General features: G+C 44.4%; 1 protein-coding gene across 2 annotated transcripts in view; it reads left to right on the top strand.

Moving 5' to 3' along the window:
- Positions 1–26,904, top strand: part of Znrf3 (zinc and ring finger 3) — a 168,519-nt gene that overhangs the window by 133,998 nt on the left and 7,617 nt on the right. For both annotated transcript variants that reach the window (NM_001080924.2, NM_001290501.1), the window contains 4 exons: positions 21,113–21,187; positions 21,693–21,824; positions 23,367–23,477; positions 24,589–24,756. In NM_001080924.2, the coding sequence (NP_001074393.1) occupies positions 21,113–21,187; positions 21,693–21,824; positions 23,367–23,477; positions 24,589–24,756 (486 nt within the window). The remainder of the gene's footprint in view (positions 1–21,112; positions 21,188–21,692; positions 21,825–23,366; positions 23,478–24,588; positions 24,757–26,904) is intronic.

The raw sequence follows: 26,904 nt of genomic DNA, 5'->3' as shown, positions 1-26,904 counted from the left end.
CTGTTTCAAGAAAAGAAAAAAAAAAAGCGAAAGAAGAAAAGAAAGTTAGTTGTTCTGGTGAGAGTTGCAAGCAGAAAAGAGCTCTGTGATTTTAGGGCACTGTGACTTTAGGGCCAAGTGGCATGCAGCATGCTTTTATCCAAAAGATCTGAAGAGAGAGGGAAAAGTAACATTTTCCTAGAAAGGAAAGCCGTGTGCTTCTGATGGTCTAGATGAACCTGGGATAGCAGCCTGCCACAGATGGTTTGTAACAGAGCTACTGAGTGACAAACCTACCTTGGCTTCTGAATAATACGCATGGGGTCAGCACTAGCATGTGCAGGGGGTGAGAAGATGGAGCATTTGAGGGCAGAGGGGCTGGAAAGCCATTGGATATGGAAACTCAGTACAGGATGGTAGCTGAAAAGGGAGTTTGCTTCCAAGGGCCCTTATGTACATAGGGTTGAGCAGGCTAGATGTAGAAAGGAAGAACGGGGGCTGTGAGAGGAGGGAAGGATATGTGTTTCTCATGTAAGACAATGGTTTCATAAATGTGAGCTTTAGGAGAAACTTGATGACTTTGATTTTGGTTTTGTTGTTTGGGGATTTTTGTTTTGTTTTATTTGGTTTTGTGGGGTTTTTTTTAAAAGACTTATATATTTTGTGTATGTGAATACACTGTTGCTGTCTTACCCATGTTAAATTGCTTGGGAAATCAGGGCTGGAGATGGTGTGGTGCAAAATGAGCTTGTCCTAGAAGAGAATGTAGAGAAAAGGGACCAAGAATAGGGCTCAATGGGAAAGGAATTAGTGGGACTTTGAAGGAATCTAAAACTAAGAGAGAGGGGAGCTGGCACAAAGCACAGAAGATAGGTGTGTAAGGGAGCAGGCCCTGTGCTTTCACTTAGCACAAGTATGTCAGGTTTGCTACAATAGCAACAGCCCCTAAGACTTAGTATGAAAACCTACCAAACAAAAACTACTCCTATTTCTGTGATTTGGCTAAGTGTTTCTGGTTGGGGCTACCCTGATTGATGTCTGTGGTCACCTGGTAGTTTACAATGGCTGAATAGTCTAGGATGGCCCCAATCACATTGGGACCTTGCCCGAGACAACTGTGCCTATGTCATCCAGGAGCTTAGGGTTCTAGACAGGGAGGGAGGGAAGGAGGGAAGGGGGAGGGGGAGAGAGAGAGAGAGAGAGAGAGAGAGAGAGAGAGAAGAGAGAGAGAGAGAGAGAGAGAGAGGGGGGGGGGGAGAGAGAGGGAGAGAGGGGGGGGGAGAGAGAGAGAGAGAGAGAGAGAGAGAGAGAGAGAGAGAGAGAGAGAGAGAGAGAGAGAGAATATATATGAAAGAAAATGAATGTAAGCATGCCTGAGTCTTATATTCAGGCCTGCTTCAAGAGATGGAAAAACAACCTCCCATCTCTACCTAGGAATAGACACAAAATATTGTGGACTGTTTTTTCTTCAGTCCACTCAAGAATGTAAATGAGATTGTGGAGACGTCCTTATTTTTCTTAAACCTCAGATGATGGCAGAAAAGTGAAGTAATACAGCAGGAAATCAACACCAGTCTGGTTCATGACGCCAAGCAAACGAGGCTGACAATGCCAGATGTAGTGGCTCAATCAGCCAAGAGCCAAGGCAGACTTGCCTAGGCTACATGATGAATTCTGGGCCAACCTGGTCTATATCCTGTCTCAAAAACAAAACCAAAACCAGGTAGAGGTATACTGCTAGGCCTGACCACCTGAGGTTAGGCCCAGGAACCCAGATGGTATAAAGAAAGGATTAACTTTTGGAAGTTGTCTTCTGGTCTCTACAAGAGTACAAACATGCATATACATCCAGCATACAATAAATGAGATTTAAAGAAAATAAGAAATTTATAATCAGTTACAAACTCAAACTGAAACACCCCTGCTCAGATCAGCACTGTCTGATCTACAGGATTCAACCCTTTACTGCTAATATTCATGTAAGACTAGACCAGTGAAAAGTGATCATAGCTACTATTAGTTTGTAGCTACTGTGTTCCCAAATTGTGCCAAGTATCCTATATCTATGATTATTTGATAATCTTAACAATTCTATAATATATAACAATACTATAACTATCACTGTCCCAGTTTTAAAGATGGGGAAATGAGGATCAAACTGTAATTGACTTGGCCAAAAGTATCAGTGCAGTCCTCTTGCGTTAGTCTTCCAAGTCCTGGGATTACAATTATGTACAACCATGCCTATTTCTGGATCTACCTCTCCCCCTTGTTTGGCTCATCTATCCACCCCTTCCTTTCTTTTACAAGTTCATACACACACACACACACACACACACACACACAATACTTAAATGGTTTCCCTCCCCATTGTCTTCTGTTATCCCTTTTTCCCCTCATACGGAGCTCTTCCCCCAATAAGTCCCCCACTTGTATGTTTGTGTGTATGCACTTAATTAGGATTGCTTCATGAATATGAGTGGTGGGTTATTTGCTTGAACAAAGGCAACTTTCTACTGGCTCTTACACAGAAGAATATGATTCTCCTTTCCTCAGAGAGAGGTGGTGTCTTGTACAGATAGCCACAACTGTTCTGAGTTCATGAATGCAGTGGCAGTCCAACAAGCAGAAGACACTGGCCGGCAGCTCTCCTCCCCATCCCTGGCTTTCCCATTCTCCCTGCTCCTTTTCCACAGTGTTTCCTAAGCTTTGGAGGTAGTACAGTGGATGTCCTGTTTAGAGCTGAGTACCTAGCAGCCACTTGTTCTCAGGATTTGACCAGTTATGAGTCTCTTCCTTAACCACTGCCCACTGCAAACAGAAACTTCTCTCACCAAGCTGGAACACACACTAATGCTATGGATATAAACAGAAATATTTAGAAAGCAATTTGACACCATTGAGTATCCATTTGTTTGTTTTCAAGGCAGGTCTTCTCTGCATATCCCTGACTGTCCTGGAACTTGCTTTATAGAGAGAGTAGACTGCCTCAAACTCAAAGATCTACCATGCCTGGCTATCATCCCTTTCTTGTTTTGTTTTGTTTTGTTTGTTTGTTTGTTTGTTTGTTTTTCGAGACAGGGTTTCTCTGCGTAGCCCTGGCTGTCCTGGAACTCACTCAAAGTTAGTTTCAAAAATTACCCAGATTGAGCAAGATAATACCTCCTTTGATATCTCAAACTGACTCAGTATCTGAAATCTACTGCCAATGCATCTGGATGAAGGGTAAGTTTAAGGGCAGTGTAGATCCCACTAGGCCTCTGGGAAGCAAGCAGATCCCAAGTAAGTAGACAGAGTGAATATTTCATTAAGAAAGGGAAAGAAATCCACCTGCCTCTGCCTCCCAAGTGCTGGGATTAAAGGCGTGTGCCACCACGCCAGGCTATCATCCCTTTCTAACTTTGAATTTTCTTCTATTATCTAGAATTAATAGCATTCTCACTCTAAGTGTCGAATCCTGGCTGAGCAGTGATGACTTTTAATGCCAGCACTCAGGAGGCAGAGGCAGTTGGAGGCCAGCCTGGTCTACAGAACGAGTTCCAGGACAGCCAGGGCTGCACAGAGAAATCCTGTCTCAAAAACAAAACCCAACCAAACCAAAAAGAAAAGAGTGGAAGCCTGGGGATCGTAGGTCAAGGTCATCCTCAGCAGCAGCTGGCGCTAGAGAGCGAGCACCGGAGATAAGGACGTCGCTGCTCTTGGAGGGGACCAGCGTTTCCAACAGTTCAACATCCTCTTCTGCCCTCCATTGGCATCCTTCCAAACATACATGCACATACAGACAAATATATACTAAATGTAAATAAGTCTTTTTAAGAACAGCATTCACATGGTCAAATGTCATCAGTTTCAGAATAGTTTTGCTCTTAAGCAGTAATGGGAAAGGCTAATTTTGGGTTGTCCACCCATTTCATCTAGAACAAACTTTAGGGGCCAGCAAGATGGCTTAGCATGTAAAAGTGCTCACTGTCAAGCCTGATGCCTTCTGTTGAATTCTCAGGGTACACATGGTGGAAGGAGAGAACAGATTCCTGCATGTTGTCCTCTGAAATCTGACCTATACACACACCTACAAAACCATAACCTGGCACACCAAAAGTTCCCTACGTTCTCCCTTTGAAATCTCCTTCTTCTATGCATTCCTTCCCAGCTGCTAGACCACTGATTCTCCAAGTATAAATTAATTTGCATTGTATAGAATTCCATATGGAATCGTGTGTGTGTGTGTGTGTGTGTGTGTGTGTGTGTGTGTGTGTGTGTGTGTGTGTGTAACTTAAGATGTCAGGCTTATTGAAAGTGTCTTGATTTACTGAGCCATTTTGCTACCCCAGTATAAGTTTAATCTTGGCTCTTTAACTCAGTATCCTTGTTTAAGATCTATCCATCCATATTGTAGGTCAGGCAGCGCCCCCTCCTCTGTGTGTGTGTGTGTGTGTGTGTGTGTGTGTGTGTGTGTGTGTGTGTGTGTGTGTGTGAGAGAGAGAGAGAGAGAGAGAGAGAGAGAGAGAGAGAGATTTTAAAATTTGAATGCATGTGAGCATTCTGCTTTTTAAACTCTGAACTTGGGCCAGAACTTGTAAAGTTACCTGTGAATTGTACATTAACCAACTAATGGCAATGATGAGTTAATCTATAACTTCATCTGTTAGCTGTTAACATTACCCCCAAGTCTAACTTCCTCTTGACTATCTGGTTCTAAGCACACCTTCTCTTGAGGTGGTAACTGAAGGCAGCCTAGAGAACTTGGGGGAGTGGGTATGTATATGTATGTATATATCAGAGTGTGTGTGTGTGTACCCTAATATGTGTAGCTTTGTGGACAGCAGAATAGCATGGACCAGTGTCCTGCAAAAACTTAAGGTACACTCTGACAGATTCAAGATATGCAAATTCCCCAGCATTGCCTTGGGGCAGATGATTGCTACAAAAGTATTCACTTTACAATCTAATAATGGTCAGATATAGTGATGTACACCTCCCAGCACTTGGGAGGCAAGGCAGTTGGATACCTATAAGTTTGAGGTTAGCCTGGTCTATGTATTGAGTTTCAGGACAGCCAGGGCTACATTGAAACCCTATCTCAAAAAAAAAACAAAACCAAAAACAAAAAACAACAAAAAAAAAAACATACAAAGAAAGGATTTCATAGTGGGAGCTGAAACAGTGGCTTGGTGGTTAAGAAAACTGGCTACACTCTGGGTGGTGGTAACACACATCTTTAATCCCAACATGCGGAGGCAGAGGCAGGCAGATCCTGTGAGTTTGAGGCCAGTCTGGTTTACAGAGTGAGTTCCAGGACAGCCAAAGGTACACAGAGAAGTGAGAGAGGGAATTGATCTAACTTTGGGTTCTCTCAACCCCAAGCATAAACTTGGATTTTGCAAAGCCTAATGGTAGGGTGAGAGTAGATCCTCAGGAAAAGCATGGCCTCCTTTGCAAATCAAAGAAATGGGGCCCTGACTCCCAAATAGAAGAAGTAGACTCCTTGTCTCAGGTGCACTGCATGAGTCTCAGGACAGAAGCAGGCTCACTATCTTCAGATATGCCACATAGGCTCTGGGGACCAAGAGTAGACTGTCTATATAGGAACAACTGGCCAGAACTCCTTCAATGAAAGTGGTTTGTGGCCCTTCCTCTAGAGTTGGCTCACTAATCTTTCTATGTGTTACAGACACCCAAAGGATGTGTAGTTTGATCTCTTTAACCTCAAGGCTAGCAAGAGGGTATAAGCTTGGTGATCCAGCAAGTTCAATACCTAAAACTCCCACATAAAAATGTAAAAAGAAAACAGAATCTACAAAGTTGTCCTCTACCTCCATATATTCACTGTGGCATGTGCACCCACAAAGACATGGTAATAATAAACAAACAAACAAACTTTTAATTAAAAAGTGCTGGGTGTTGGCATACAGCTTTAATTCTAGCAATCCAGAGTCAGAGACATAGGCTGAATGTCTGAGTTGAAGATCAGCTTGGTCTACACAGGGCAGTGGTTTTCAACCTTCCTAATGCTGTGACACTTTAATACAGTTCCTCATGGTATGATGATCCCCAACCATGAAATTATTTCATTGCTACTTCATCATAACTGTAATTTTCTAGTTATGAATCATAATGTAAATATCTGTGTTTGCCAATGGTCTTAGTTGAGACCCACAGGTTGAGAACCACTGACATAGGGTGATCCAGGCTGGCCAAGGCTACATAGTGAGACCCTTTCTCAACAGTTACAAAAGGAGCAAATAGTGTGTGTGACTCAGTGGATAAACACTTTTGCTACAAAAACCTAATGGCCCAAAATCAATTCCTAGAACCCACATAAAAGTGGAAGAACAGACTCCCCAAAATCGTTCTTTGGCACTTTGGCATTTACTCTGTGTGTGTGTGTGTGTGTGTGTGTGTGTGTGTGTGTGTGTGTGTGTGTAAATAAAGTAACTTTTAATTTTTAAAAAAGAAAATAGTAGTAGCCACTTTTCCAGGCCTGCCTGATAGCTGGGTACCTCCTAGCTAACACTGCCATTTCCTACAATTATTGACTTGTGTTTGGGGTTCTACAGAGCATGTGGTACTAGCTCTGCTTGCCTACAAACCCACTGGCAAACTCTTACATCATATAAAGCAGAGCATACACATGATCTACTGTTTTTTTTTTTTATTACGTATTTTCCTCAATGAAATTTCCAATGCTATCCCAAAAGTCCCCCATACCCTCCCCCCCACTTCCCTACCCACCCATTCTCATTTTTTTGGCCCTGGTGTTCCCCTGTACTGGGGCATATAAAGTTTGTGTGTCCGATGGGCCTCTCTTTCCAGTGATGGCCGACTAGGCCATCTTTTGATACATATGTAGCTAGAGTCAAGAGCTCCGGGGTACTGGTTAGTTCATAATGTTGTTCCACCTATAGGATTGCAGATCCCTTTAGCTCCTTGGGTATTTTCTCTAGCTCCTCCATTGGGGGCCCTGTGATCCATCCAATAGCTGACTGTGAGCATCCACTTCTGTGTTTGCTAGGCCCCTGCCTAGTCTCACAAGGGACAGCTATATCTGGGTCCTTTCAGCAAAATCTTGCTCGTGTATGTAATGGTGTCAGCGTTTGGAAGCTGATTATGGAGTGGATCCCTAGATAAGGCAGTCTCTAGATGGTCCATCCTTTTGTCGCAGCTCCAAACTTTGTCTCTGTAACTCCTTCCATGGGTGTTTTGTTCCCAGTTCTAAGAAGGGGCACAGTGTCCACACTTTGGTCTTCATTCTTATGATCTACTGTTTGCCTAACTTTGCAACAAGAAGGGTTCTGGGTAGATGTTAGTGATTGCCGCTGATTCCCTTGGTGTAACTTTTCTTGGAATCAAGCTGTCCCTTTGCAAGAAGTTCTTTTCTAGTGGCAGTTATTTACATGTTATTGACCAAAGGAAGTGATGGGCCCAGTCATACTTCTCCAAGTTTCTTAATGAAAGTAATGATTTTTTGAAGGTAATAACTAAGATCTGTTCATATGTCTGTCTTTATTCAATGTTTTGTTGTTGTTGTTGTTGTTGTTGTTGTTGTTGTTAAAAGCTACCACATTATACTTTAAGACGAATCTGCCCTAAAACTGTTGTGTTTTGATGTGCTAATGGATGAGTGTTAGTACAAGTATATGTATTCATATTAGCTGAGGCAGGAAGGGCTCCTGGGGATGCTGCTTACAGTGTGGCCGGCCTGCCAGGTGGATGCACAGGTACCTTAAGCACTAGTTTTCCTCTCTCCCTTTCTTCTTGCTGACCTATGAAGTTCAACTCCTTCAGAACACTTCTGATTGTACTTACAAAATACATCCCTAAAACTGTAGAAGCACCATGAGAAGAGAAACTGGAGCTTTAGGGACTTGGAGTCGTACAGTTGTAGTTTCCTGGGAAATGCCCAGTAAACATTGATTAAATGCATGCATCTTAATTGTCTAGAGACAGAGCCACAGAACTGAGTGTAAGAGTTAGAGAACCCCTTCCAGAGAACAAAATTCCATATAGAGATCCAAGGTGTACTTGAGAGCCTACAGACAGAATCTAGACTTTTGGGCACACTGACTGCTACTGAGAGTAAGACAAGGTGGCAGTAGGTAGTAAGTTTTCATGTTGGGTTTGTGAAAACTATAGTACAAAACTACCATATCCCCCAGAGTCACCTTTGTAGAGCCCTTCTTCCGTGCTCATTGATGTGACCATGAGTGTCAGTTTTTAGGACTAAGCTGTTGTTGTTCTGTCCTTCCCTTTCCATCAGTACTGCAATTGTAGTGGCTCTTTAATGAGGACTAGAAGAATTTGGACAATGAGTGTGCATTTAAAAAGCAGTCTTCACCTATTGGTCTATAGGTATCTGATTATAGCACTCACTCTTTAAACTAGACCCTGAATTACAGACTTTCCAGTTTAATTCATTCTTTGTTTTATAACCTCAACTCCTACAGCTGACAGCTCTCACCACACTCACTGTCCCCATCACTAGGATAACCCCTGATGACAGAACTTGGGAGGTTGGCTTGGAAGTACTGTGAGTTGATAAGCACAGCTCGTGAGTGTGCTTGAAAGCTTAATTCAAGAAAGTGGAGACTTGAAGTCAAAATGGTGACCTTGAGGTTCTTCTTCCTGGTTTTTACCATCTATTATGCTATTGTTCTGTTTGACCAGTAAGAAGGAGTCCTAGACAAGGTCCTGAGCTCCTGTGGAATAGAAACCAAAAGCCTGGAGCCAGGAATCTGCCCTTCATTACCAAAGCTTGCCTTGTTCATGCCCACAGCTATATATCGTCCTAGCATTTATGTATCTGTTGGATTGCAGGTGCTGTGTCAGAAGCTGTGACCAGGGATGAGAGTGGGGTGGGTCTGTTTAATAACTTCACAAGGCCTTGACTGTGAAGGACCCAGACATCTGCTTTAGAGAGGTACCTTTCCCAGACATTACAAAAGCCCCTATTGTTTGGTACCCTAAAAGCACATTGTCCCTTTAACAGGGCTCTCCTTTAGTCTGAGTTAGAATAGTTAAGTGGATTTCTTGAAAACCAAAAATATAGCTGAAGAAGGAATTGGGTTATTCTAGGTGGGAAAACAAGCCAAGGGTTTGGTGAGTTAGAGTAAGGGGTGCATACCCTGCCATAATTCCACCTCCACTTCTTAACCTCCAGGTCTGAAGAGCTTTCAGACCTAATAGGTCCCAGTGTACCTCTACCTCTAGCAGGTCTCCTCACTTGTCTCTGGGAGGAATCTTTTTTTCTCCTTGGGTGGTTGGGGAGTGTGTGTGTGTGTGTGTGTGTGTGTGTGTAGACTATGTATATGCAGCTGTCTGCAGAGATCAGGAGGGATGGTCTGTGCAGTGTAAACTTCCAGCAAGGGTCCTGGGAACAAAACTGGAATCTCTGGAAGAGAAGTAAGCACTATTCACCACTGAGCCATCATTCTAGCTCCAGGGGGAATCTTTAACAAGTTCCCTAGACAGTCCCCACTGCCACCCTGCCTGTGCCTGGTCATTCCATGGCTTTCTTTCTTTATTGCCATTTTGTGATGTTCCTGTGGTATTAGGAGTACACAGTGTGTCACATCAACCTCCAGAAATCGTCAGGTCAACTCACTGTGGTTCTTAAGGGCCTTCCTGCTTTGTGCAGACCCCACACCTGTAGGAAGGATCAGAGAATGAATTTCTCTCTTTCTTCAAGAGAATACATCCTGTATGCAGCCATCAAGGGGAAGGGGTAAGGATCCATCAAGAACTGTAGAGTGTATGCTGTGTTCATAGGAGGGAGATGTGTGTGGTAATCTTCCCAGGTTCTTGGATCTGAATCCCTGTATCTGTTGGGTCAGCCCTCCCAACCACTATGAATGTGTTACTAATTTTACCCCTGAGGACCCAGAGTAAAGATAGGCTTTCCCACACATATCACTGCCATAGAATTAAAACAGTGAGTCGGGATTTATTGCAATTCCAAGAGTTTCAACTCCCTTCCCTTCCTCCATGGCAGAGCTAAAATAAAAGCCAGGTGGCCAGCCTGAGCTCATATCACCTGACCTTCAGCCTGTGCTAGTCCGAAAGGTCACCTTAGTACAGTGTTATCAAACTAGTTGTAGACACATAAGACTAGCAGGATGGGAGTAGGGAGCTGGGAGAGTTGTGACTGTACTTCCCTAGAGAAAGATGTGATGCTGATGTTGCTATAAATTACCTTGGTGAGGGGTTAAGGTAATTAAACAATCATTGTTAAACTTCTCTAATAATAATGTTCAGAATTGAAACAATATTGAAAAAAACGTAAGTGGATATATCCTCTTAAAAAGGGGAGGGAGGGAAAGAGGAAGGGAGGGAGAGAGAGAGAGAGAGAGAGAGAGAGAGAGAGAGAGAGAGAGAGAGAGAGAGAGAGAGAGAGAGAGAGCGCGAGAGAGAGAGCGAGAGAGAGAGAGAGAGAGAGAGAGAGAGCGAGCGCCCAAGCACTAGCTCAGCATTGTCACACAGGCATTTAACCCCAGCAGAGGAGGTAGAGTGGATCTCTGTGAGTTCAAGGTTAGCCTGATCTGCATAACAAGTTACAGGACAGTTAGAAATACAGAGACTATGTCTCAAAAATAAAAATCGATAAATAAGCAAAAAAACAAGTAGTAAGGGTGAGAACTGCCCTGTTTATGAACTTACACTGGCCTAAATACCAATGGCAATCACACCGTTGAATGAAACAGCCTTGTCTGATCAGAACAGTCCTTCCAAGCTGCTCTGCTAGCCTGAAGGAAAAGAAGGGAACTCCTTCAGCACCTCCCAAGATGGCCTCTTATGAGGCAGTGTAATAGGCAACTTGAGGGAATAAGACTCCTTTCTATGTTGAAGATTTGATTTATATGACATTTTTAACAAGTTTTAAAGAGAAAGAAGACCAAATGAGTTAAATAATAACTAAGTGGGGGAAAAAACGAACTAAGTGGGGCCTGGACAGGGCTCTGGAAAGATGGCTCAGGGACCAAGAGCACTTACTATTCTTGTAGAAAATCCAGGCTTGGTTCCCAGCATCCACATAGCAATTCACAACCACTTGTACCTTCAGCTCTAGGGATCTGATGCCCTCTTCTGACCTATATAAATGTTTAAAAGATAAAAATGAAGTAATTGGAATTATAAGTCTGCTCTTCTAAACTTGGCCAGTATAACACTTGTTTATTTAAACTATAAATGAAATATTTTGAGGTTCAGCATTCATGTTTCCAAATGGGACAAAATGAAAACTTTGATGGGATGGGATGGGATGGGATGGGATGGGATGGGATGGGATGGGATGGGATGGGATGGGAGATAGGATGGGATGGGATGGGATGGGATGGGATGGGATGGGATGGGAGATAGGATGGGATGGGATGGGATGGGATGGGATGGGATGGGAGATGGGATGGGATGGGATGGGATGGGATGGGATGGGATGGGATGGGAGATAGGATGGGATGGGATGGGATGGGATGGGATGGGATGGGATGGGAGATAGGATGGGATGGGATGGGATGGGATGGGATGGGATGGGAGATGGGATGGGATGGGATGGGATGGGATGGGATGGGATGGGATGGGATGGGATGGGATGGGATGGGAGATGGGATGGGATGGGATGGGAGATGGGATGGGATGGGATGGGATGGGATGGGATGGGATGGGATGGGAGATAGGATGGGATGGGATGGGATGGGAGATGGGATGGGATGGGATGGGATGGAATTGGAGATGGGATGGGATGGGAGATGGGATGGGATGGGAGATGGGATGGGATGGGAGATGGGATGGGATGGGATGGGATTGGGAGAGGTTTAGGTTAAATGTCAACCCTCTAATTCATAGACAAGATATATAACTTACAAGCTTCTGGCTCTGTAGTGGAGCCAGCTGCCCTAGCCTTGCAGTTGCGCACATTTGGAAGCACTGAGTGTCTCACCTCAAACATTAATGAGTATTTTACTTTCCCTTCTGAAGTTTCATGCTTCCAGTCACTGTTGCTGATGACAAGATGTGTGGTGTTAGCAGAAGACCTAGCTTATCATCCCCTTAATCCACACCCAAGATGGCCCTGTGCTAGTTCCCAGTCCTTCCTATAGCTTCCTATCCTCCTAGGGACAGATGACTATGGCAACATAGGTCTCTAAGCAAGGTGAAGGGAACTTGGTGTTTGAAGACTGAGAGGCCACCTGCATGTGTGTAAGCCCCTTCCAAGTGGCAGGTGAACTGTGAGCACACTCTAATGAGGAACTGAGGAATAGTGTATATTCCTCAGTATAGTCTAGGATATTTTGTGCTTAGTGTTAAAGTTGTATAGTCAGAATATTTCTGTTTTGAATTTGCTTTTAAATCTGTTTACCACCTGATTCAAGAGTATTGTAATTTCTTTTCCTTCATCGCAAGTATTGCTGGGTTCTGCTTAATTAGATCCAGATTCCTACTAGTCCATCAGCATCAGAACATAGGGATCAAACTAAACTATCAAACTTGATGGCAGATGTCCTTACTCACTGAGACACCTCACCAGGCAGTGATTTTTAGTTTATTTTTATTTTTCAGTCCCCCAGTTTCTCTCTCAGTAGGCCAATCTTAAGAACAAAGCCCCTTGCTGCAAGAACCTACCCTGATTCTCCAGAGGGCCGCTGAGGTGCTCAGACTTTGCAGGCAAGGTTGTTAAGTCTGGTTCTGCCACCTAATTAACACTTGTTTATATTAATTAGTTGCCACATGTACAGAAGGCAGTGGTCCTTTTTTGAAGTTTCCAGTTACAGACCTAATAAGATCTGGCCTGAAATGGGACTTTGAGAACCTCCCAAGGCAAGGTAACAGCTTCCAAGTCCTCTACAAGTTTCTCTTTCAGGCATAGACAGCTCTACAGCCATTTTTCCATAACATCCTTCATTTACTCAGAAGGATGGATGGAACAGGAGGGTGTGCACAGGCTCTCTTTGAGTTTTTGGTGCTCCTTGTCAGGTGTCAAAACAAAGGGGACCATTGTGTTTCTTGGAACTGATCTAAAAGTCTGTGTTTGAGATTAAGATCTAAGGAAATGCATTTCCGTTTAACACCCAGTAGTTTCTGATTGTGAAAAGACTCACAACCTGTACATCGGCGCCGTACATGACTACAGACTCCAGCCTCTTCTGTTGGTTCCTTTAATTAGTAGGAATTAAGTGGAGGCTGCTGCATATTTTGAGAATAAATAACACTGTTTAAACTTAGGCAGCCTTAACCATTAACTTAACCGCTGGATTCTCGCTGCTACATGTCTCCTGAATAGATCAGCATAATCTTAACTAGGACTTAAAAATCCTTCATCCGCTCCCTCGCTCGCTCACTCACTCACTCTCGGGAACTTAGAACTTGAAGCCCATGGGAGCCTTTGGAGACTTAATGACTTTAATTATGGCAAGAAGTATCTTGTGGTGGGTAGGAGTACAGCTGGTGGGAGAGCCCTTTCTCAGTGCAGCCGGATGGGAGCTGGCAGAAAGGCAGTCATGGGGGAGGGGACTGAGAGGGGTGACTTGGGGGGGGGGGGTTGGCCGCAGGGCCTCTGAATTCTGAACTGTGTTTGTGGCTTCAGAGCTTTGATCACTTGCCAGGGAAACCTGGAAGGTCAGGCCAGGCTGCAGCCAAGCCCTGGAATGAGGAGCCAAGTCAGTGGAGCGGGCAACACTATGTCACTGCCCTCACCTCCCACCCTAGAGGAAGTAACCCTATCTGCAACCCCATCCTCTGGTCCTCTTTCTGTGGTGGTCTTCTTTTGAATTGGGGTCTCTAAAGCCTGCAATAAGCCAACAAAGTGCCTTCCAAATGTGACTTGGTAAAATCAGATATGCTATATGTACTTTTAGAGGAAATCAGGACTGGTTTTTGTTTGTTTTTAATTCTGTGTGTGCCTAGTACAAATTACTCTAGAGCACAGGTGATCTCTCCTGGTGGCTTGTGTCAGGTTTCCCCATTTTTTTTAACATTACCATCACCACCACCACCCCCACCTTGTTTCTTGGCACCAAGTTTTTCTCACTGGTTCCCTGTGTGCCCTAGTGTGTGACCTCATTTCCTATGTAATGAAAAGTTTCTGTCGGAAAACAGGGCCCTTGGTGAGTGTCTTTGAGCCCCTTTGCCTAGTATGACTCACACTTTAGGGCACAGGGCTGTGCAGAATACGCAAGAGCCTGGTGCCTGGGTGGTCACTGCCTAGAGGCAGTGAAGGAAGGAGAAAGTAAGGAGTGAAGGTTTAAAGTCCATTTAGTGACCTCCAGAGAGAAGGGGTACACAAGGACCCAGTGAGTGGGCTGCTTAGACCAGGAAACCCCACCAAGAGAGAGCTGGTGGTGGTGGTAGGTATGGTCAGGTCCACTGGTTGACCTCCATTGGTATGACCTGCCCCTACCACAACCACCACCACTTTCCCCTACATGACCTCACTGGCAGTAGGCACAGGACCCCATACAACAACAGAAGCTTGTTACTGCCACTCTGCAAGTCTGTAGACTGCAGAAAAGAATGGTGTCTCTCATGTTGGTGTTTAAAAATTGTGACGCTGTGGTTTCTGCAGCCAGTACTCCTAGAGAGCCGTGCTCTGTGTCTCAACAGGTCCTGTGCCTTGTTCTCTCTTGCAAGTGGTAGGATAGATTCCATCAGTCCTCTAGGCCAGAGGAAGGCCAAGGGCACATATCCAAGGGTAGTCATCTGGCTAGCTTTTCCTCATTGGAATTCTATGGAAAGTTCACTTTCCTCCAGAGAGAGAAGGGACACAGCACACACTTTAAATGTACAGGAATTTTTTTTTTTTTTTGAGAGCTTTGAAATCCAGAGATGTGTGTGTACAAAGTCCAGGGCCTAAGAGCCACAGGCAGAGCCACTGGAGTTTAAGACTGGCCAGAAACAACATGTGTGCCTTAGAAGTCAAAAGCCTCCTTAGCAGTACAACAGAAGATGGTGCAGATAAGAAGGCAGGTCTTGAAGTCTGAAGTGTGAAGACTAAAGGCTGCAGATTGCAGAGTACCAAAAAGACATAGCTAAACAGACGGATCCTAATTGAAGAGTTGGAGGATCCACAGGATTCCCATTGGTTAGGAGTTGGCTGTAGTCAGTGTTGGGAGCAGGAAAGCCCAAGTATGGTGCTTACTACCGAGTGAAACTGATGCTGTGTGAGCGCAGCAGGGTACTGTAAAGAAGTCTGGTGGCCAGGCTGCCCTCTTGTGTGGGAAGCTTTTGAAGATTGGTGCTGCAATATGGAGCTGGGTGCAAGTGTTAGAAAATGCCATGAAGGGCAAGTTAAGTGAGGTAAAGCTGAGCTCTAGAGGTGCTGCATGCTACATCCTGCAGTGGGAAGGACAATCAGAACCAATAGGAGGACATGGTAAAAGGGAGCAGGCTGTTGAGTTTGGAAGCAGTTAGCAAGGGAAGTCAAATTTTAAGCAGCCCTAAAAGCAATATAGATCCCTGACTGAGAAAGGTCCTTGTGCTGTGCTGTCAGTAAGACAGGCTAGGTAGGGAGAGCCCCAGGGATAAACTAGTTATAACTCACAAGGTAGTGATAGGGTTGCAACAGTGGAGAAAAATAGTAAGTAGATTTGGAAGTTATGGATTGGTAAGCAGTTAAATGTAAGGGTGAAGCAACAGACTAGTTAGCATGCACTACCTTGAGAGAGGAGCCCACGTTGTAGGGAAGAAAGAATTGCTTTTATTTGGTTTCATTTCTTTGGATTTTTCAAGACAGTGTCTCACCATGCATTCATAAACTCTTTATACCTCTGACTGACTCAGACTTGCAGTGATGCATCTGCCCCAGCCTCCTGAGTGCTAGAATGACAGATATGCACCACCACAAGCAACTTAAAACTCCGGATTGAATGAATCATAGGCCCATGGCACCCACATTGTCCTGCTCAAGAAATGGCCCACAAGTGTCTGAGATAATATACTCTGGCCTGCTCTGGAAATAGCTGCAGAAGTTTGGAGAAACCCAATCTGAAGCAGAAAGTTTGTGCCAAGTCAGGGGAAGCAGTCCTTGGGCCTCCAGAACCATGAATTCCCCACGGTCGTCATTTCTGCCCACTTGGGTTAAGCTGCTATCTGTAAGCCCATCTGAGAGCTCTGTCAGTGTGTTCACAGGGTGAAGGGAGGAGACCCCAGCACCTCCTTGCCTAAGAAAGAGTGCTTCACTCGGAGATTATGAAGGTGCATTATAGTAGATGCTTCCAAAATGTCCTTGTTTGTGTCTTCCTTGAAGTTCCTATGGCACAATTATTTGGCTGTCTTAAATTGTTCACAGATGTAACTGTGTAATTGAATGTTTTCATACCAGTAACCACCATTTCTGTTAAGTTGTGGATGTACGTGTTATTTAGTTATTGGCTACCAGAGCAAAATATCAGTCCTTCCACCTACGAGAGTAAGATAGGAGAGAAGGGTTGACAATCCTTTCATCCAGGCTGCATACCATGGAGCATTGACCCAAACAAAGCCTGCTTCACAGCAGGAAAGGTCTATGCATTGCTTTGGAAGACTTTCTAATGCTGGGCAGTCTGGAGATGCCCAAACATGAATATGCTTCACATGCGTCACAGATAGCTCTAGAACATGCAGAGCTTCCAGATGAAAGCAGCCAGGAAAACAGATCATTTCGGGAAAGCCACTCTAGATACAGGATAAGCAATCTTGTGTTCTTCACCTCTTGCCCTATACCCCTGAACTAAACACCAACCTTCCTGGTGCTGCCCACAGGAGTGGTATTGTTCCACAATCATCACATGCAGACGACGTGCTCCATAAGGACAAAGATCTGTCACTGTCTTCTGTTCAGTGCTATATATGTTCCCAGGACTTAGCACACGTAGTAACTGACTAATAACTACTGTTGAACAGCTAAATTAGTAAATGGTAATGCAAATGGAATTAGACCATTCCTCACTGCTATGTTAATTATGTTGAGATGGCCTGGGGACATCTGTTTTGTTAGGCCTTATGGAGTATATAAATGCAACCTATAACATCTACCTTTTGACCCCTAGGAGTCTCTGTTATCCACAGAACATGTATAGTACCTGAGTGAGGTGTTTGCCTGTAGGACCACTCAGATATTTTAAGGACAGGTGCCACAGAGAACATAGCTATCTCTTGCCTGCCTATGTTGTTCATTTATGTCATCTTACTTTGTCATTAGTACAATTGAATGAAATCTAAGAAGCATATTCTGTGAAGATTCTTAATAATCTTCCTGTTTCTTTAGTAGTATTTCTCTATCTTAAGGAAATTGGAATGAAAGTCAAGATCCATTTAATGTAATAGTAGAAAACAGAAATAGTACAGATATCAAAAATACATGAGAAGGATCCAGGCCTAATGGTGAAGGACGAGTGAGGTCCAACTACAGCCCTCCAAAAGGAGTAGTCTATGAAGGGACATATCATCATTGGCACACACCTTTAATCCCAGCACTCAGAGACAGAGGCAGGAGGATCCCTGTGAGTGGAAACCAGTCTGGTGTGTACCTAGTAAGTTTCAGGACAGCCAAGGCTACATAGTGAGAGATCTTGTCTCAGAAAAAGCAAATTTACAGCATGTGGTCCATACCTGTAATCTCAGCACTTGAGTTGCTTAGGCAGCAGGATCATAAGTTCAAGAGCAGCCTAGGCTACAAAATAATACTCTCTTTAAAACAAACAAACAAACAACAACAACAACAAAACAGGGCTAAAGAGATGCTACTGACTGTTCTTGCAGGCGATCTGGGTTTCCATTCTCAGCGCCACAGAGGAGCTTACAACTGTCTGTAACTCCAGCTCCAGGGGACCCAACACCCTCACAGACATGAATGCAGGTAAAACACTAGTGTAATACAAACACATAATCATAGACACACACCCACACACAAGTTGATTGGAACTCTTATATGTTAGAATTTCCCATAAGTAGCTGACACATACATCAGCTATGGACAGCTTGTTACCCTATCATCCAGAACTCAGAGCAATGGTTTGTTACTGCCCTCTCCTGTGAACCCAGCTTGCCAGTGACCCTCCCCTGGCCAGGGTCACCAGGCTGTCTTTCCCATCCTTTCTTTCAGGTAGCTTTATCTTGAGAGTTTTTAAAGCATTAGGGGTATAGTACTATAATATAAATACTGGTCACAAGACTGGAAATCTTCTACCTAGGTTTTAGATTAGTTTGAAATACAAATAGGCAGGAAGTTGACTAGATAAAATTGGAAATTATCTAAGATAAGAAAATTCACTCAAAGAATTTGACCCTTCAGGTTTTTAAAATTATATTGAGTCAGGAGGAAAAGTGTAACCAAGCAATATTTGATGATTTTAAGATAAAACGAAAAAGAAAACTCCGTTTGTAAATGAAGATTACTCGTGGCCTTTTCTTGAGGATTAAGCAACTCAGGATTACATCCCCTGCCGTCACAGTCTTTTCTAAAGCCATCTCTCAACAGGCAAGATTTCAATAGGATCTCCTCTCATCAGTTCTGATATGTGCAGGAAATACAGATTAATTCAGTAACATATAATTTTTGTTTTGTTTTTTTGAGACAAGGTTTCTCTGAGTAGCTCTGGCTGTCCAGAAACTCTCTGTTGACCAGGCTGGTCCTGAACTCAGATTCGCCTGCCCTTGCCTCCTGTGTGCTAGGATTAGTGTGTGCCACCACCAACCAGCTATTTTACATGTTTTAAAAAAAAAGTTTCACATGGTCCAAACTTCCCTCAAACTCTCTATGTTGCTGGGATGACCTTGAACTTTGGAATCCTCCTGCCTCTACCTCTCAAATGCTGGAATTACAGGCACCATACCTAGTCTTATGCAGTACTGAGGATCACTTTATATAAAGTGCTAGGGTTTCATGCATGGTTGGCAAATCTACCCACTGTGTTACATCTCCAGCCTCAATAAATATAATTTTAATATAATTCACTGAAAATTAAGCATCCCTCAGCCACAATATTTGCCCTTAGAGTCCGTGCATTAGTGAATTGTGCTGTAGATGGAATTCAAGCAGTTTATTCTCTACCTGCCTGCCTCACCAAAGAAAGCAAGTATGCTTTAAAGCATCTTCTGTAAGGCTGCAAGTGGAGCCCAGTGTAGAGCACATACCTGGCATGGATGAGGCCCAGGGCTCACCCCCAGCTCTGTGGTGTCTGTCCTGAATGGACCGTGCCTCTGGAACGAATGAACATCCATGTTCCTATGGAACAAGAAATGCTGGGAAGCCCAGGAGGCCCTCTGGCTGTGAGTTTCCCTGAGGCACATTCCAGGAAGGCATTCCCTACCCAGGTGCTGCAGTCACTGCCAACCTCTCCAGGTGCACCAGCATCAAAGCTGGAGGAACAAGCACTCCCAGTCAGGACATCCCTGAACTCACACTCCCACAGGGACTCTCTGATATGCTGGAGCCCTGGCTGAAAGCAAGGTTAAAAACATCAGAGGCTCTCTTTATTTCGTCCTCTAGGAATGGAATTTGTGAAGAAGCCTAGGGTACCACTGGGGCAGAAACACTAGTACCTGCTCAGAAAGTCTCTGAGCTACTGCCCTAGGGAGCTTAATGGAAGAGAACAAACTTGCCACCTAGGCTTCTGCAGGGCCATGGCTGTTCTGAGGTTGGGACTACAGAGATTCAGTGACTTATGTACGATGCAGTGATAGAGCACTTGCTTGGCATAAACAAAGCCTGGGCTTGACCCCCCCACACACACACAGCCCGCGCTATCTAGAAGAAAAAGAGACACTGAACCTCACTGGTCACTTGGGATCACTGACTGTAAAACAATGAGGTGGTCCTCAGGCAACTTTCTGATTGTTCAGCCTCAGTTAGTTTTTAAGGAAGCTGCCCATAGGGCAAGGACAAATTCTATAGCACCGTACCCAGGATTCCAGGGTTTCTTAAACTACCAAGGAAAATACTTTATCCCCAATATCACCGAATTTTGACTTGCTGGTCCTAAGTTCAGGGAATTGGCTTAAAAAGCAACGGGGTGACACTGCCCTCTAGTGGTCCAGTAAAGTATTTGCCCGTTGGGTTTGTGCACCTGTCAGCACAGGTTATTTCTGTGGAAAGCATTTGGATTTATTCTCATACTCTTGGGCCCATGGTGATGTGACTTCTGAGCACTGGCTGAAATTGCCCATCCGTTAGCTGTTTTGGGAATTTGCTTTGTTTTCCCTGTATTTTTTTTAGAGTGGCTGTCTCTGTTACAAGAGTTCAAGTCCTAAAAGCAAGGATCAATCTCGTGTCTCTTCTGAAGCCTCAACTCTGTTGTTCACTTAGCTGGAGATAAAATTAGAAAGTTCATTGAGGTAGAAAGGAATCTTTTCTCCCTCCCTGCCCCAACAACAAAAAAATTCTATCACTTCTCATTTGTTTCTAAGCCTTCTTGTCTTGTTCCTCTGACCTCTAGTTTTCCAGCTGGTAGGATTATCTGAGTCCCTGAGAGCTTACAGAACTCAGCTTCCTGGGCCTGCCTCCAGCCCCACTGAACCAGTCTCTGTGGTTGGAGCCAGGAAATCTGCTTTACAAACTTCCCAAGTGGTTTTTGATGTGCAGCCTAGCTTGGCAGCCAACTGCTCTAAATCCCCACTTATTGTTTATTATAACTCCCCCCCCCCCAGACTCCAGAGGTCTTCATCTTGTGTCACAAGTTAAAAGTGACCATCTTGAGATTCATTCAGAAATAGTCAACATGCTATCTTAACTGGATGGCATGGGAAGGAAGAAAGGACCACAAGAGACAAACCAAAAGCATTTACTCTGGTTGCCAGGGGCAGCATGTTTATAGCAGAAATACCAAACCAATACCGCTGTGCTGGCTGGGCAGGCTGCCCATCTATAGTCTTGTTTTTAATGTTCCAGCTAGATCGGGGGTCGGGGAGAGACAGGCTTCTGCAGGAGCCAGTGACTCATTCCCACCCATTCTAAGTCTTCAGGCTCTTAGGAAGAGAGGACAAAGTAGGTGGCATTGTCTCCTGTTTTGCAGATGAGAATGCCAGAGCTTAGGGAAGAGGATCAACTTGCTCAGGGGCACAGACATTGCTTGTTGTCCCGTTGTGCATTCTGAAGCCATGCCTGATTTATAAGGCCAGTGTTGGCAGTCAGAGGACAGAGTTGCTAACCTGCTCTTTTTCACTCCACCAGGCCAAGAGAGCAGTTCAGCGGGGAGCTACTGCAGTTATCTTTGATGTATCTGAAAATCCAGAAGCCATCGACCAGGTAAACCACCACTACAGCCAGTCCTACCATCTGCCGAAGAGGCATTTGCTTTGGCCATCTTGAGTGGCAGTGTTTTGACACCCTTGTCTAAGATCCTTGTACTTGTCTGCTGAAGTACTCTGTCTGTGTTTGAGTATCAGGTATGATACCTGAGAGAGGCATATGGAAAGGAGTTGTGGGTGGAGGGTTAGGCATGAGGGACATTTTCAGAGTTTCTGGGTTTTGGGGTAGCTCAGCCCATCTTAAAACAAGTATAGCATCCTATCCTAGCCTTTCTGGAAACCCCAAGGCTATAATTCTTGAAGACTTCAAGGATTCCCAAATAGAGATGTAGCATTCTTTTCTTCCTCTCGTGTGTGTGTGTGTGTGTGTGTGTGTGTGTGTGCGTGCGTGTGTGCGTGTGCTTGCCCTTGCATGTACAAACCAAGAGCTCTACCCCTGAGCCCCATTCCAAATCCTCTTCTTAGATAAGCATGTCTTTAACTGTGCCGCTCTTCTTTGTCAGCTAAACCAAGGCTCAGAAGACCCTCTTAAGAGGCCAGTGGTGTATGTGAAGGGTGCAGATGCTATCAAGCTGATGAACATTGTCAACAAGCAGAAAGTAGCTCGAGCAAGGATCCAGCACCTCCCTCCTCGAGTGAGTGGCAGCCTCTGTGTTGTCCTGTCTGTGCTTTTGTTTCCTTTGAGCTTTCAGCCTTCTCATCCCTGTATCTACAATGCTGGTGTAATGTAGGTTCCTACAGGGTGAGCTCAACTATGGCACAGGAGGACAGAGAGATTTTCACCCATGTTTCTTTATTTGTAAAACTGTGTAAAAGCTTATGGAAACAGACACTGTATGCTATAAAGTCTGGTTTCTCCAACCTGGCATAGCCCCTTTGCAGTTCATTCTTTTAAGGAACAAGCCGAGAAAAATGAAGGATGACACTGTAGCACTTGGCTTTCTTTGTTTCCTTTTCTCCATCTGATCTAGAGATGAGAAAAAACCTATACTTCCTCCTTTCAATCATATAGATTACTCACTTGAAATTCCCTGACTCACAAATAAGAATGTTAAGAATTACTCAAAACATTAGAAATTACTCAGGCCTCATACTGACATTTTGGTGACAAGTAGTGGCCAGACGCCTCTTCAGTGTGCTGAAGCAGTATTACTGCCCACTGATACTTCACCCCAAGAAAAGAAACCAGGGAAGCATGCAGAACTGACGTCATCTCCTCAGCCTTGGACTAAAGCATTCTAGAAGTCTGGGGCTAGTGCCCTGCGTATGTTTTCTTTCCTCTCCACGGTTACTGAACTGTTCCTATGTGGGATGATTCTTCCCTGTACCAAGTATCTGGGTAGCACAGCATCTCACTAGGGTCCTCTTCTTATTGGCTAAATGCATGTTTTAGGTGAAGTAGCTTCAGGTGACAGAAGGCACTGTTCTGCACAGAAGAGATAAAGACAGCCGGGTGAACCTCAGTTGGTAGAAGGCTTGCCTAGTATCCACAAAGTGTGAAGGTCATTCCCCAGCACTATATAACCACTATGGTGGCACAACTGTGATCTCAGTACTTAGAAGGTGGTGGCTATAGAGTTAGAAAGCCATGGTCATTTTCAGTTCAGCTAGGTAGAAGACCAACCTAGAATAAACACTGCCTTGCACCCCCTACATCACCCCAAGAAAAGAAACAAGGGAAGTTTACAGAACTGGCTTGCTGGCTTCTTTTTGAAGGAAAGAGGAACATTGGTAAATGTGACTCATTGTAGTCGAAGCTGATATTTGTGGAAGAGTGTACAATTTTCTAAGTTGTTGTAAACCATTAAATATATCATTAGTAATCACTGGTCCCTCAAAACACATCACTCCTTTGTCTATACTGTGATATTTGTGTTTATAATCACAGTTTAGAGGGGCTTTTCTCACTAGTTATACCAAATGTTGCAGTGTTTTAATGGGAGGCCAAACTCAACAAATGGCTCTCTCAGCTACTAGAAAGAAAGCCTTGGGCCATTTTAGCTCCCCACCCTCATCCTGGCCACACTAAAGGCACCATCACTGTGCATGTGAGCTTCCTACACACTGAGGGACCTGTCCTCATCCTTCTACTCCATTTCCCAACTAGGACTGACAACCATGTGCACACCAGTTAGGCCAAAGAGAACATGGTTCATGGCATTTGTGTTCTATTCTAGCAACCCACCGAGTACTTTGACATGGGAATTTTCCTGGCCTTCTTCGTCGTGGTCTCCTTGGTCTGCCTCATTCTCCTTGTCAAAATCAAGCTGAAGCAACGTCGTAGTCAGGTAACCCTAGGAGTGACCTGTGAACCCCATTACCCTGTTCCTGATGACAGCTGGGGAACCAGGTGTAGTGGCACACTCTTTTAATCCCAGTACTTGGGAGGCAGAGGCAGGTGGGTCTCCGAGTTCAAGGCCAGCTTAGTCTACATAGTGAGTTCCAGTAGAGTCAGGGCTGCTACGCAGAGAAACCCTGTCTCTCAAAACTTAAAAACAAAAAAAAGAAAAGAAAGTTAGGGATCTGACCAGCCTGTTGTCTATGGCACCCAAACTACCTCAGTGGCTTGGAGGGTACCAGACCTCAAGTACTGAGCCCCCATGTGGAGAAGAGCAGGCTTGTCCACAAAGGCCTCAGCATTGAGGGTGTTCCAAACTAGTATTTTGAGGGAACTGTTTAAATAAATGCTGCTTTGGAGCATGAGACCTTGCTCCTTTAGTAGATCTGAGGTTGGTAGAAATAAAGACGGTCAGGCTCCTAGGTCTTATGATGAAATTTGCCTCTGCCAGGTCCATCTGTTAAATGTTGATGAACAGGTAGCTATAGCTAGTACTCTAGCAATCCCATCACTGTGGCTTACAAGAGAGAAGTACCTATAGGCAGAGGATGGTGAGAGGGAAAGCAGGAGACTAGACTTTGAGATATGTGGCGGTGTGACATCTTGGGAGAAAGGGCACCTTAGATAGTGACTGTCAAAAGGAGGTTACAGTTGTCAGGAGGGTTGAGGGGCCACCACCAGCAAGACAGGACTAGGGGTTAGTATTTGTGCACTCACACCGCATGTCGGGTGCTGAGCACTCACGTCTCATTTCCCTGGCTTCCTTCAACAAGGAGGGACATTTGACCTAGAGCCTTCTAAAACCCAATGTTGCACAGAATTAAGTATCAGAGACAGGGAATTGCCTTTCCTCTTGAAGGCAAGACTTTGTAGTAGAGTCAGTGTCGTGGGCACTGTTGGTCTAGGAAATACAGTGCAATATGAATTTGGAACAGCTCCTCAGGGATCTGTTTGACCTAAGTGAGATTAGTTTTGTCTGTCACAGTGTCATGAGTGCCATGGCCTGGGGTATGCCTACCACTGATAATGTGTCCCAACACTGACCATGCTCTGCCATGCAGAATTCCATGAACAGGCTGGCTGTGCAGGCTCTGGAGAAGATGGAAACCAGAAAGTTCAACTCCAAGAGCAAGGGGCGCCGGGAAGGAAGCTGTGGGGCCCTGGACACACTGAGCAGCGGCTCCACATCCGACTGTGCCATCTGTCTGGAGAAGTACATTGACGGAGAGGTAGCTGCAGGATCAGGGCCTGCCTTGGGTGGGAAGGGATGTACAGAGGCCCCAGGAGGTGCTGGGGACTACCATGACCATGACTAGAGTTCTCCACAACCTAGATTCAGTGCGTAAGCTTCTAAAGGCATTTCTTCCTGGGGCTGGGAAAACACAATACTCTATAGATGGTCTAGCTAATAAGTACATGGTTGGCCAGGGTAGTAGCACATGCCAGTAGTTTTAGTGCTTGAGAGACTACTCAAAAGAAGTGTGAGTTTAAGATCCCGGCTTTGCCAAAATGCACATGGTTGAACAGAAAATATATAGATGTAAGATCAAGTTGCTTACTTTGCTTTGAAGAACTGGTTAAGTAATGAGTTTACTTGGAGAAAGTCTAGAAATGTGATGCCTTTTGTTTTTTCCTGTAGCTCTTTATTAAGAGTTGCAAGTATCAGGAACAGCACAGAACCACCATTCACATATTTTGCTACCTTTATGTCTGTCTTCAGATGGACAGGTACATACATAGTGGAGAGGAAACTGCCTGAGAGTCCAGGCCTTGAACAGCCCCTGGATAAGATCGACCTCCCCCCTGATGTGTAGGTTGCTGGGTGGAAGTATGTTTGTACACAGGCCCTTGGATGATACGCTTGTGTAGACTGTACGTACAGACTCCTGGGCTCTAACCTAGCCCAGGCAGATTCTTGGTTTGTGAACTTGACGAGTGACTTCATTCTGTGTCTGCGCTTGTGACACCAACCAGCATACTAGATTCTCACAAACACTATTTAGGTGAGAAGATACAAGCAGTCTTTTTATTTTTCTTTTAAGATTTATGTATGTATATGAGCACTCTAATTTGCGTGTACACCTGCGTGCCAGGATCCCATTACAGATAGTTGTGAGTCACCATGTGGTTGCTGGAAATTGAACTCGGGACCTCTGAAAGAGCAGCCACTAAGCCATCTCTCCAACCCTGATACAGGCATTCTAAAGCACCATATTGGCTATTTATTTTAATATCACTGTATCAGACTGGTGGGAAAAGGGGAAAAAAAAGAAAAGAAAAGGAATAAGAACAAGTCAGTAGGATACTTCGGTTTTCTTTCAAATTGGCTGCTTTCCTTAGAAACAATGTGGCCCTATCAAGTGTTCCTTTTCTACTTGACCTCATTCAATGGTACTTAGAGGCAACCATCCAGTAGTTCTCAACCTTCCTAATGCTGTGACCCTTTAATACAGTTTCTCATATTGTGGTGACCCCCAACCGTAAGATAATTTTCATGACTACTAAATAACTGTAATTTTGTTATTGTTATGAAACGTAATATACAAAGCTGTATTTTCCGATAATTTTTTGAGGTCTTGACCCATAGGTTGGGAACCACAGATCTATACCTATATAGATAGCCTCGGGTATTTGTTACTCTCCCTGCAAACCCTTTGTTCCCTGGCCTGTGGCTTTGGACTTAGATGTGCCCCCAGTTCCTGGAAAGGAATCTGCTTCCTTATGCTCCTTGTCTTTTAGCCCTGATAGCTGTGGTTAGGACAGATGAATTGGCCAGTTTCCTTCTCCTTGTGGGCCATACTTCAAGGGATGAGACTGGCCTTTAGAGTTAGGGAAGAGAGTGGGAAGTACCCTGACTTTCCATTTCTGTAACAAACACTTGCAGTAATAAACAGGTAAAGAGCAAAGGTTTGTTTAAACACATAGTTTTAGACTTTTGTTTTATTTTTAATGATTTTATTTGGTTTATGTATATGAGTGCTCTATCTACATGTACACCTGCGTGCCAGAAGAGGGCATCAGATCCCATTACAGATGGTTGTGAGTCACCATGTGGTAGCTGGGAGTTGAACTCTGGACCTCTGGAAGAGCAGCCAATGCTCTTATCTTATGAACGGTCTCTCCAGCCTAGTTTTGGACTTTTAACCCACACACTTACCACAATCCTTTATTAGGCTTATAGAAAGGCAGCATATCATGGCAAGAATATGTGATGGCTAGGACTGGAAAGGTGCCTCAGTGGTTATGAGCACATGCCTATCTTGGAGAGGATCTGACTTCAGTTCCCAGTACCCTCTTCTATTCTCCTCAGGTAACTACACACACATGCACAGATATCAAGCATGCATACACATAATTCAAAGTAAAAATTAAGGCAG

The sequence above is a fragment of the Mus musculus genome, chromosome 11 (assembly GCF_000001635.26).
Source record: "Mus musculus strain C57BL/6J chromosome 11, GRCm38.p6 C57BL/6J".
Lineage (NCBI taxonomy): Eukaryota > Metazoa > Chordata > Mammalia > Rodentia > Muridae > Mus > Mus musculus.
The sequence above is the reverse complement of the archived record's forward strand: the minus strand, read 5'-3'. Positions and strand labels throughout refer to the sequence as shown.